Here is a 12946-nt window from a genome sequence, read left to right on the forward strand (position 1 = left end):
TCTGTGATCCTGTGATTTTTTTGTCTGCCCTTCAGTTTATTATTCAATCATTGTGGTCATGAATCAGAGGAAAAATGCCCTTAAAAATTTGTCTTGTTTTTTTCTAGGTGTAAATGTTACAGATCATGACTCTACATTTAGAAGTCTCTCAGATGTCCTTCAGAATAACATCACTCCTTATGTGACCTTGCTGGAAGCCAAAGATTGCCCAGGTAAACACTGGAATAGTTTTACTGCTTCATTTGAATCAGGTATCAAATCACTAGAATTTCTGCCTTTTGCCCCCAAATATAAATGTGTATGAGAGCAATTAGAAATGTGAAAAGTAATGACTAATAACTTGGAGTCATTTTTTTAGAGCATGAATTGGTGCCACATAACCAAATGTCCTTACTGTGTGTCTAAAACTCTTTTGTGAAGGCATAAAAAACCTGATGCAGAAGCTGATGGGGCAACTAATGAACTGCCATGTGGATGGGGACTCAGAAGATGAGGACCATGTGCAGGTTGCCCAGAAAAGGACACGTTGTTCAATGTCTTCTCTTGTCAACTGGTACAAGAGTGTAACCAAGGTATGTGGTTGGGTTTTTCCATCACCAGCTTATGAAAAGGCCTGGTTTAAAACAGATATTTAATAACTCAGATTTCTATGAGAAAATGCTAAAAATTACCTTTTAATGCTAAGAAATCAGTGAGATTAAGGTGATTTGAATATGATGTGTAACAAATATAACAGATGTGGAGTTAGTTAATGATGAAGTATGAGGGTCAGAGATCTGAAACAAAAATAAAAATCACTATTGGCACACTGTTGTGTGCCAAGGGCAGCACCAGCTCTGAGCCTCACTGACCCTCCTGCAGTGTCCTCAGCCACTGATCCAGTCACTCCAGGTCTCTCTGCAGAGCTTTCCTACCCTCAGGCAGATCCACACTCACACCCAGCTCAGTGTCTCTGCACATTCACTGAGGGTCACTCAATCCCCACGTCCAGATCATCACTAAAGGTGTTAAACAGGACCTGCCCCAGCACTGAGCCCTGGGGAACATCACTGGTGACAGCCCCAGGTGGATTTGGCTCCATCCACCACAGCTCTCTGGGCCATCAGCCAGTTTTAACCCATGGAAGAGTCCACCCAGCCAAGCCACGAGCAGCCAGTTTTCCTGCCAGTTCTTTGGCAACTAGAAGCTTAAAATGCAGCAACAACTTCATGCCAGATGCTTTTCTCCCAGGAATGCTGAGCTGGTTTGTGTATTAAAAGAGGACTTGAAGAGGGAACAGCAATGCAGGGCAAAGGTGCTAGTGCTCATGAGCCATGAAGTCATCTCAGCCCACACTGCCTTCACAGGCAGGAGAAAATGACAGTCAAAACCTTTTGGTATCTCTGCATTTGCTAAAGCTGGTGAAGGTTTATGCTTTGGTTCTGTCATGAGTGCTAGTTAGAACTGATTCTCTGCTGACTTCATCAGAGCAGTGTGTTAAGCAGAAGGAGAATGAGTACATGGCTCTTCTCATTGCTGGGTGTAAAGGCAGAGGAAATAATCAATGTCTGTGGACACAACTCAAATCTTCCTCCTCAGTCCCAACAGAACTTCACCAGTTCTGCCCTGTGGAGCTATTCCTGTCTTTATTGGAATGAGTTTTAAATCTGTTTATCCTTTGTGCTTCATGCTGTGCCAAACAGAAGGAAGGAAAAATAGCAATTCCAGATGCTAATAATAACTGGAACTGACAAAAAGTCAGGCATGTCACTTTGTAGTGCTGTAACTCTGTAGATGTGATTCAGTCTGTTCACTTTTACTGCCTTCCCTTTATTCATGTTGAACAAAAGGCTCCAAAGAAAACATATCCTGAAACTCCAATCAAGAGAAAATCTTCCTCTCCCACACACTGGGATTCTCCTCCAGTTGTAGTCATACTTAAAGACATGGAAAGTTTTACTGCAAAAGTACTTCAGGACTTCATAGTCATCAGCAGGTACTGGGACTTGGGAGTTTGGTTCTTCCACTCCTTTACCCATTTGCTGTTTACTTGGAAACCTAACAGTGAGGCCAGTGGAGAGTTGGGATCAAATGTTGGTGCTGCTTCTTCACAGCAGTGCCTGAGTAAAGAGAGATTTGCTAGGTTTTGGGGGATGAATTATCCTGAAGCTAACTGGGGACTCTGACCCAGAGGTTGAGGTATTGGGTGGCTGGTTTAGCTCTTTATGTAGGAGGATTTATTGGTCCTTGTTAGAGAATTTCTGATTGTGAAACTGTGTTTTTCAGATTGTAGAATGATAGAATTTTAGGGGTTGGAATGGACAGCCAGGTTGGCTGAGCCTTGAGCAACCTGCTCTGGTGGGAGGTGTCCCTGCCCAGGGCAGGGCTTGGGGCTGGGTCAGCTCTGAGCTCCATCCCAACCCTTACAATTCTGTGATCTCATTTATGCTCATCAAAAACTCATGCTGTTCTCCAAGCAGAGCATTTTAGACCTGGTCCCCATGTTGGAACTGCAGTTAGCCCAGAACTGAGGCTGCAGTTGTACAATGATTTCAGCTGCAGCTTGTGCACCTGACATTGCCTCTAAGCAAGGCCTAGGCAGATTGACTTGCTGAGGGAACAGCAACACAAAGTAGTTTTTTGCTTTATGTCTGGCAGGTGGATTCTCTAGGGAAAATTTCTGACAAGTAAAATAAAAAATGCACAATTATCTGGAAATAGTTGGGGTGTAAGGCAGTGAAAAATTAGGTTTTAACTGATTTTTAAGGGTTGTAATTCCTGTTGCTCGTTGTGGTAAGGCTAAATACCTAATTTTGAGTGTGTGGAATGCAGCTGAAGTGCAGTTGAAGCCTGTCAGTCTCCTAGGTGCAAGTTCACTTTGTGTCCCTTCAGAAGAAAGGTTTGGGGGGTTCAGATGATCTTATAACTCAGGACTATGTTGATTACAGCAAAAAATGGATAAAATACAGTTCATTTTTGGGGAAGTTCATTTCTTTGAGAAAGATCTCTGGGATAATTGTCAAGGTTGTGTTTATTCTCTCCATTTCAGCATTAAACATGTTCATCACTAAAGGTGAAGGGGGTGAATTTGAGAGGTTCTGCTTTGTTAGTCACAAGCTTAAGTCCATCCTGATCTTCAAGGTTATGAGCAGTGGATAGTAATAGGTGAACTGTATATACACCTGAAACGATGTTTTGGTGCCACTTCCTGAAATTGGAGTCCTAAAATAGAAGTTAATTTGCTTATCTGCTGTAGAGCTTTAAATAGTTTCCTTTCTTTCCTGTTCTACTCCACACCAAAACTCTTCTGATTTACTGGCAACAAAGCTTTTAGTTTGCCCCTTTCTGCTTCTGAGCTCAGTGCTGTAGTAGGAACATAATGGATTTGTGTCATGAGTTTCTATGTTGTAACTATGTCTTTTTTTCTCCCTTGCCCCATTATCTAGTGAACACATCCATGAGTTACCTCTGGCTCTGATTCTTGGAATTGCTACCACACCAATGATTATCCACAGGTTACTTCCTCACTCTGTGTCTTCCCTGCTGTGCATAGAGCTCTTCCAGTCCCTTTCCTGCAAGGAGCACCTGTCCACTATCATTGACAAGGTAATTCCCTTCCTAAAGACAATCACAGAACCATCAGGGTTGGAGAGACCTCTAAGGTCATTGAGTCCAACCATGGAACCCCCAAACCCTAACCCAGATCCTCCAGTGCCACATCAGACACCTCAGGGATGAGCAAAGGCTGAGGGAGTTGGGGCTGTTCAGCCTCCAGAAGAGACAACTCAGAGGGACCTCAGGAATGGATTCAAGTCCATGAACAGGAGGTGCCAAGAGGATGATCAGACTCTGCTCAGTGGGGAAACCAATCAAACAAGAGGGAACAGCACAAACTGATGCCCAGGAAGTTCCACCTGAACAGGAGGAAGAACTTCTTTGCTGTGCAGTCCCTGAGCACTGAACAGATTGCCCAGAGAGGTCGTGGATTCTCCTCCCTGCAGATATTCCAGACCCCTCTGGACACAGCCCTGAGCCATGAGCTCTGGGGTGGCCCTGCTGGAGTAGGAGGTGGGACCAGTGACCCACTGTGGTCCCTTCCAACCTCACTGATTCTGGGATTCTGTAAAATAATAACCTGAAAATCTTTCTTGGCATGGAACTTTTAGTAGATACATTGAGTTTAGAAGTTGGCAGTGTATTTAGTGGCTCATTTTGTGGAATGCTAACACATACTGAGAGTTGTGTCAAATTGTGTCTGTAAGTTTTGCTGATTTGAGTTCAGGAGAAAATTTCTGCTGTGGCTACATTTTTTTTTTTTCTCCCTTTCAGCTGGTTCTGACAGCTCAGTTTCCCTTCAAACTGGGTGTGAAGGTTCTGCAGGTTCTCCTCAATATATTCTTGTACCATGATTTTTCTGTCCAGAATTTCATCAAAGGATTTCAGGTAGGCAGTGGCAACAAGAAATCAAATTGTGGTTGTACAAACCAGTGGTAATTACTGGGCACTGAAAGGTTTCTTAGCTCCTCATGTCTTCTGTCACTGAGTTGTATGAGAAAATGTCCTTTGCAGACAGTTTGGATCTGTGAACAGGTGAGTGTTTTAAAACCTCAACTCCTAAGGGTTTAAGAGAGAACTGTAGGACATGTATGAAGACGCATGTAAAAGCTTCCTCTGCCATGAGAAAGGGTATTTAAAGGTTATATTTAAAGGGATTACCTGCCCTAGTGCATAGACAGAGCTATTTTACTATAGATTTACTTGTAGCTTTCTAACACAGAACTCTTCACACTCTGCTGAGCCAGGACAAGGTGCCCTTGGCCTCCTTGGCCACCTGTGCACACTGTTGGCTCCCACTGAGCTGTGCCACCAGCACTGCCAAGGCCCTTTGGGACCAACACCTCTGTCCCCACTGCTCCCCCAGCCTGGAGCTGCATGGGCTGTTGTGTGCCAAGGGCAGCACCAGCTCTGAGCCTCACTGACCCTCCTGCAGTGTCCTCAGCCACTGATCCAGTCACTCCAGGTCTCTCTGCAGAGCTTTCCTACCCTCAGGCAGATCCACACTCACACCCAATTTGGTGTCTGCAAATTCAGTGTCCTGTTAGTCTCCTGGGTGTAACTTGGTTTTGTTTGGATTTTGAGGACAGATGTGCTGAGCAGATGCTCCTGGTGCTGCAAACACTTAGAGCAGCTGAAATCAATGAGAAATTGCTTTTGTAGGTGTGCACAGCCAGAGCTTAGGTGAGAAGTTTGCTTGTGTACAGGAGTTGCTCTTCACATCTCTCAATACATTCTTTGCTATTTGTGAGCTGAAGATGGGACCTAAAGATGCAGTAATCAACATAGGTGAAGATATTTGACAAGCTCTAGTTGGCATTACAGGGAAGGGGAAAGGTGAGGTACTGAAAATGAGCAAAGAAGGTAATTAGGTGACTCTTTCAAACTGTATAATCAGTGTCCTGTAGTGACTTATGGAATATTTATGAATTGCAATGGATTTTTCTTGAAGGAGCATCATTACTGCCACTGTACATGTGCAGTGGTAGGATTAATAAGGGACCATGAGAAGGGAAGCACAGCAGGGAGGTGAATGCCATTGACATCCTGAGCTCTTGCTTTGTGTTTCAGCTCTGCATTGTGGAACACTTCCATTCCCAGCCCCTCAGTGTGCTGTGTTGTCCCCTGGCAGATGCCAAGAGCAGAGTCAGTGATTTGTCTCACGAGCAGTGTGAGGACATTCGCAGACTGACCTCTTTTAGAAGGTAAAAGGGGAAATTGGTGTTTGGGACAGTCCTAGCTTGAGTTAGCTTTAAAACAGATAAGGATCTGAAAATGCACCTCTGAAAACTTGTAGCTCCTTTGGGCACATTTCTGTGGCAAAGGTAAATTGATAAAACAGGGACAGTTCTACATCTAGAATCACAGAACCATCAGGGCTGGAGGAGACCTCTAGGATCATTGAGTCCAACCATGAACCTGTCCCTGCTGGAACCCCCAAACCCTAACCCAGATCCTCCAGTGCCACATCAGACACCTCTGAAACACCTCCAGGGATGGTGACTGCACCACCTCCCTGGGCAATATCCCAGGGCCTCAACACCACAGCAGGGAAAACATTTCTCCTCACACCCAATCTGACTCTGCCCTGGCTCAGCCTGGAGCTGCTTGGGCTGCTCTGAGCCTCACTGACCTCCTGCAGTGTCCTCAGCCACTGATCCAGTCACTCCAGGTCTCTCTGCAGAGCTTTCCTACCCTCAGGCAGATCCACACTCACACCCAGCTCAGTGTGTCTGTGATTTCACTGAGATTCACTCAATCCCCATGTCCAGATCATCACTAAAGATGTCAAACAGGACCAGCTCCAACACTGAGCCCTGGGGAGCATCACTAGTGACAGCCTCACTTGGATTTAGCTCTATTCACCACAATTCTCTCACCCATCAGCCAGTTTTAACCCATGGAAGAGTCCACCCAGCCAAGCCACGAGCAGCCAGTTTTCCTGCCAGTGGGAGACAGTGTCCCATGCCTTGCTGAGATCAGACACACAGCCCCAGCCTTCCCCTCAGCCACTCAGCAGGTCACTTGGTCACAGGAGATCAGGTTGGCCAAGCAGGACCTTTAAGCACTCTGAGGAAGCCTCAATCTCCCAGTGTGGCCAGTTCAGCTCCTGTGCTGTGTAATCACTTGGATTGCTTTTCCTCTTGCTCTGAACACAGGAACAAGCTGTTATGACAAATAACCAGAAACCACTTTTGAACTTGTTAAGCTGATTTGGAGCATAATCTTTAGGGTTTTGGAGTGGCCTAGCAACTTGCTGGATTTGACTGCTTTCTTTGAGTCTTTCCAAGGAAATCCTTCCAGCAGCATAAGCTCTCTGGAATTTTGAACCCTATAGTCTTTCTTTACTTTGTGCTCCTTATGTTTGCTGTTTTTTCCCCCCTTGCCATGAGGTATGTGGAAGGACAGGAGTCAAAGAAGCAGATTGCACTGCTGACCTCAGACAGCTGCTTAAAGGTAAGACTTCAGCAATGTCTTTGGAGCACAAAAACAACTTCCCCAATATATTACATTGTGGATCTTAATAAAATACAATATAGTTCTACATAATATCTTCCATACAGAACATACTGAGCTTCATGGCCAGTAGTGAGGCTCCACACTCCCACCCAACTTAGTGTCCTCTGCAGATTTACTGCAGTAAATTTAATCTGCAGTTTCATTCTGAGCTTTGGAAATGCTTTCAGCATCACTTCGTTACTCCTTCATATAAATTTGCTGTTCATGTTTCAGGACCAGGTTATCCTGCTCCTCAAGCTTAGTCCCTGAACCTGCCATAGCCTTTGTCAGCTGTGATTTAATATTCCATGTGGTTACCATGCTTTTTAAGAACTGTGGGACAAGTTCCACCCATTCAAAATCATCTGTTTTGAAAGCAACTTTACACTCCAGTTACTGACAACTCTGTCTTAAAAGTTCCCATGGCAAATTTCCTTTGGAATTTTCTGTATGTGGCAATATATTATCTATACTTAGGGAAATAACAACATACAGTCTAATAATGTTTTCAAACCCTCCTAAAACAGAATATCCCTTTTCACTTCATTATCTGGTAAAATACATTGCTGTGTGTGTCTATTGGCTCCATCAGTCAGGAGCTAGGGAGAAGCTGAGGGAACTACAGATCTCATCCCCCTAAAACATAGTGCTCTGTGTTTGGGGGATGAGATTGATGCAGCAGCATTAATCCTAATCCCAATCCATAATCCTAATCCCTAATCCCAGTCTCTAATCCCAATCTTAATCCTAATCCCAATTCCTAATCATAATCCTAATCCCAATCCTAATCCCAAAGCCCTACTCCCTATCCTACTCCCTAATACTAATCCAATCCCTAATCCTAATCACAATCCTAATCCCAATCTTAATCCCCAATCCCAATCTTAATCCTAATCCCAATCCCTAATCTCAATCCTAATCCCTAATCCCAATCCTAATCCCTAATCCCAATGCCTAATTTCCTTAAAATCCCTTTAAAAATTCCCTTAAAATCCCTTTAAAAATTCCCTTAAAATCCCTTTAAAAATTCCCTTAAAATCCCTTTAAAAATTCCCTTAAAATCCCTTTAAAAATTCCCTTAAAATCCCTTTAAAAATTCCCTTAAAATCCCTTTAAAAATTCCCTTAAAATCCCTTTAAAAATTCCCTTAAAATCCCTTTAAAAATTCCCTTAAAATCCCTTTAAAAATTCCCTTAAAATCCCTTTAAAAATTCCCTTAAAATCCCTTTAAAAATTCCCTTAAAATCCCTTTAAAAATTCCCTTAAAATCCCTTTAAAAATTCCCTTAAAATCCCTTTAAAAATTCCCTTAAAATCCCTTTAAAAATTCCCTTAAAATCCCTTTAAAAATTCCCTTAAAATCCCTTTAAAAATTCCCTTAAAATCCCTTTAAAAATTCCCTTAAAATCCCTTTAAAAATTCCCTTAAAATCCCTTTAAAAATTCCCTTAAAATCCCTTTAAAAATTCCCTTAAAATCCCTTTAAAAATTCCCTTAAAATCCCTTTAAAAATTCCCTTAAAATCCCTTTAAAAATTCCCTTAAAATCCCTTTAAAAATTCCCTTAAAATCCCTTTAAAAATTCCCTTAAAATCCCTTTAAAAATTCCCTTAAAATCCCTTTAAAAATTCCCTTAAAATCCCTTTAAAAATTCCCTTAAAATCCCTTTAAAAATTCCCTTAAAATCCCTTTAAAAATTCCCTTAAAATCCCTTTAAAAATTCCCTTAAAATCCCTTTAAAAATTCCCTTAAAATCCCTTTAAAAATTCCCTTAAAATCCCTTTAAAAATTCCCTTTAAAATTCCCTTAAAATCCTTGTTTTCTTTAACCTTTCTTTGTGGTGGGGATAATTTTTCTTTACTGAGCCTGCTCAGAATTAAAACACAAACTCGTGTCTACCCTAAGGTCTTGGAGGTGATAATGAGCTGCATCTCTCATTACTGAATATGCAGGAGCAGCATCAGTAATCTCTTTTCCTCATACCTGTTTTTTTTCCTGCAATTCCCAATGAGTGAACAAAGTCAAACTGACACAAAGGAGCAGCAACTGAACACGATTTTCTGTGAACTGCTCTTTTGATGTGTACCTAACTAATAAAACCAGGGCACAGGATCAGGAAGAAAAAAGCATTTGTAATGTAAAGATGCAAATAATCAAGTCAGAGGATCTCGATAATTTCTCATTGCCTGTTAAAGGGATGGTGTATAGTCTGGTTCTTGTGAGATGAGAAACCAAACCTAGAGGCTAAAAATACAGCTGAAAATGGTAAAATGGTGATGGTAATCACCTCTAGTGAGCTGGGGGGAGGAAGGAGAGCTAACAACATGCAATGTGGCTGCAGGGAACTGCTCAGATACAGCTCTGACTGCACAAAGGCCTTGGTTTCACACTGGGGGCTGAAATCACAGCACACCAGAGTGTCCAAACTTGAGAGCCATTTTAAATGCTTTGTGGGAGTTCTGAGTGATCTCAGAGTGACTTACAAGGAATGACTCTGTCACTGCAGGAGGAAGCACAGAAGTTGCTGGAGGACCTGCACGTGTACCATGAACATTATGTTTCTGTCCTGAGGTGTCTTCATGTTTTCACATCTTCTCTTCCAAAGTATCCTCTGGGCAAGCAGGTGATGTACTGATGTATATACAGCACCAAGTGTGTGGGGCAGTCCCAGCTGGAGGGAAGGGATGGGACATCCAGAGGGACCTGGACAGGCTGGAGAGGTGGAACAATGCAAACCTGATGGAGCTCAACCAAATGCAGTGCAAGGTGCTACATCTGCTCTGGTGGGAGGTGTCCCTGCCCAGGGCAGGGCTTGGGGCTGGGTCAGCTCTCAGCTCCATTCCAACCCCTAAAATTTAATGATTCTATATGGGCTTTGTTGAGGTTTTTCTTGGGTGTGTTGTGCTCAAACTCTGACATCTTATGGAGTGTTTCTTCTTTCTCTTTGTTGACTGACGTGCTCCTTTGCCCCTGTTTCCTGCAATGCAGAGATGTTTTCTTGCTGTGTGCTGGGGGCATGGCTGGTACCTTGTCAGGCAGCAGGAGGAGTTTCCAGGAGGAGGCAGATGCACAGAACCCACACATTGCCTTCCCCACTCCTGGGATTACCTGTGTGCACTGCAGACTCTGTGTGCTCTTCTGCCTCCTCTTAGATCACTGCTCAAGTTCAGATGAAGAGACTGAGTTTTTAGCAACTATCTCTACAAAGTAAAGGATGATTGGAACAGTGATAATTGATCTTAATAGCTCTGTTGCTCTGATGTCATTTAACCCACCTTCTCATGCTCAGCAAATTCTCCTTCCAGGAGAAGAGCAGTACATTCTGTGCATGTGCATCTACCTCTCAGTTCCTGGTGTGTCCCATACTGTTACTTGGATCTGTCACTCGCCACAAAAGCAGCATGAGGTGTCCCAGTATTTGAGGATAAAAGGATGTTTTAGCTGGGGCATTGGCTTGGAGTTCTTTGTTCTCTGCTGTCATCATCATCTGAGTGTGAGGTGTTTGAAATCTGGTGCAGAGAGCACAGAGTCTGCAGCAACACTAGAAGCTTAGTTGTGGAGGATCTTAGATGGTCTGATTTCTTTTTTAATCATTCTGCATCTTTGGGAAACAAGCTCCAAAGGAACTGCCTCTTGCTCTGGACAGCTTGCTGTAAGTGTTCCTCATTACTCTGTAAAACACTTTGTCCTTTCTTCACCTTCTGCCCCACAGATCAGGGAGCTGCACTGTGCATGTCTGGAGAGCCAAGTGTGGGAGACAGAGGAATATGAGTCAGCTCTGCAGCTGGCAAGGTGAGTTTCTCTCCCTTTTTAATACCCCTGCACACATGGAGAATATCAGTCATCCCTTCCCCTGGAACTGAAGGCTGAGGAGACTCTGTGTTCACAGCTGGTTTTAGCATTGTTTGCCAGTGTGATTGCTCTTTTCATTTTGCTTTTCTACCTGTTGCTGTGGAATTCAGCAGGTTCTAATATCTCCTGTGCTGGAACCACTGAAGTTCTTTGTGTGAATGAGAACAGGAGTTGGGTTTTGTCTGTTAGAGTGTGATTGTGTTAGATATTAGCAATCAAATTATTAGTTTTAATTGGCTTAAATTGTAATCTGTTGTAAAAATTTGGATTGGTTCCAAATGGTCTGTCCTGCCAGGGCTGAGGGAGAGGAGAGAGGGAATGGCCTTGAGCTGAGCCAGGGCAGAGTCAGATTGGATGTGAGGAGAAATGTTTTCCCTGTTGTGGTGTTGAGGCCCTGGGATATTGCCCAGGGAGGTGGTGCAGTCACCATCCCTGGAGGTGTTTCAGAGGTGTCTGATGTGGCACTGCAGGATCTGGGTTAGGGTTTGGGGGTTCCAGCAGGGACAGGTTCATGGTTGGACTCTCTAACCTCAGAGATCTCCTCCAGCCTTGATGGTTCTATAAACTACAAGACTGAAGGCTTGAAATCTTGGAGGCTCTTTCCTTTCCAAGGGAGTTTTTCCAATTATTTGTTAACTTTTTTGCAGCCAAGAGCACTGAAAGCTGTTTCATCATCCTGTGTTTCAACCTCAGCCAACAATTGTGTCTTGTAGGATGTTGAATAAGGCTGATTTGGTAACCATGCTTGAACAGTGTGTGGAAATCTTGGTGTCATCGTCTGGGAAGGAATTTGAGAAGACAGTAGAGAAGCTGAAGGAGTTCCTGACCCAGTTTCAGGACCAGGAAGGTGGGTGTGTGCCATCAGACATTCCACTGCTGATTGCATGAAAGCTGTTGTATCCTCTGGGTTTCAGTTTCCCTGAGATATCCTCTCACTGTGTCAAACCATCAGATTCTCAGGAGTGTTTTCTGTAAAGACATGCACAAGGTCAGGAAGTGTTTGTCCTTCACTGCTCTGTGGTTGATGCTTTCTGTAACACGGAAGAGTGATGCAAGATAAGAACTTGGGCAGATCAGCAAACATTACTCACTGAACCTCTCACACTTGAACACTGCCAGGGCTGGGGCAGCCACAGCCTCCCTGGGCACCCTGGGACAGGGTCTCACCACCACAACAGGCAAAACTTCTGCCTAAGATCAAACCTCAATTTCCCTCCTTCAATTTGTGCCCATTGTCCCTTGTGCCCCTGATTTGATTATCACTCCTCCTGGCACCGATTGTTGCTTTGGGAGTTTTTGCTTCTTAGCTTTTACCTAAAAATGGCTAATAATTGGTTCAGTTGATCAACAAACTCCATCAGTGCTATAGGTGAAGAAAAGGATAAAACTGGACACCCAAATACCTTAGCACAATTGTGCTTTGCTGCTCTGGTTGCAGTTTCTGGGTTACTTAGGGAGAGCTAATTTCTGTCTCAGTGTTTTTCTGCACCTGAAAAGGAAAACTAAAAGCATTGAACACTCCTAGAGCATCAGTGACATCTAGTACTCACCTGCCCAGCTTGCAGATGTGGAGAGCATGCCCTAGGGTGGCATAAAACAACTCAAGTGACATGCAAAGGTTTGTGCTAGACCTTTGCTCAGGGTTGAACTGCTTTGGTTCCTTCCTGTGGGTTAAGCTGCACTGCAGATCCCTCAACAACCTTCTCTGAGGTGCAGGACTCCAAAGCCACAAGTGTTTGGGGCTGTGTGAGCAAGGGGCTGAGCACTCCTGCATTGCTTGGGCAAGGGGGTTTAGGCAGGAGAACTTTGCCCCATGTCTCAGACATCACTTTTGTTCCAGTAGCAGAAGTTTCCCAAGAACGAGATGCGACAGTATTGTCACCAAATGAGCTGCAGAAGAAGACAGACCTGTATCACCTGCAGAAGGTTAGTCCTGCTGAGGCTTTACTGCCTTGTTCCTTAAGTGCAGCCTTTGAGATGTGATTGCTCGTGGGTCATTCTCCATGGGGGGTTCTTCCCAGCTTGCTGGGGATCTGAGCAAACCTTGTGTGGGAGTGTCTCATCT

At 43.8% G+C, this 12946-nt stretch overlaps 1 protein-coding gene across 1 annotated transcript in view; it reads left to right on the forward strand.

Annotated features, from left to right (window-relative positions):
• The first annotated feature begins 109 nt into the window (after positions 1 to 109).
• Positions 110 to 12946, forward strand: part of ORC3 (origin recognition complex, subunit 3) — a 19018-nt gene continuing 6181 nt past the window's right edge. Inside the window, exons 1-11 of the mRNA XM_009083179.1 lie at positions 110 to 212; positions 421 to 572; positions 1839 to 1975; positions 3426 to 3585; positions 4309 to 4422; positions 5605 to 5738; positions 6927 to 6990; positions 9536 to 9652; positions 10742 to 10821; positions 11595 to 11728; positions 12728 to 12807. Coding sequence (XP_009081427.1) covers positions 435 to 572; positions 1839 to 1975; positions 3426 to 3585; positions 4309 to 4422; positions 5605 to 5738; positions 6927 to 6990; positions 9536 to 9652; positions 10742 to 10821; positions 11595 to 11728; positions 12728 to 12807 — 1158 coding nt within the window. The 5' untranslated portion in view covers positions 110 to 212; positions 421 to 434. The remainder of the gene's footprint in view (positions 213 to 420; positions 573 to 1838; positions 1976 to 3425; positions 3586 to 4308; positions 4423 to 5604; positions 5739 to 6926; positions 6991 to 9535; positions 9653 to 10741; positions 10822 to 11594; positions 11729 to 12727; positions 12808 to 12946) is intronic.

This window comes from Acanthisitta chloris, unplaced genomic scaffold (assembly GCF_000695815.1).
Source record: "Acanthisitta chloris isolate BGI_N310 unplaced genomic scaffold, ASM69581v1 scaffold30519, whole genome shotgun sequence".
Lineage (NCBI taxonomy): Eukaryota > Metazoa > Chordata > Aves > Passeriformes > Acanthisittidae > Acanthisitta > Acanthisitta chloris.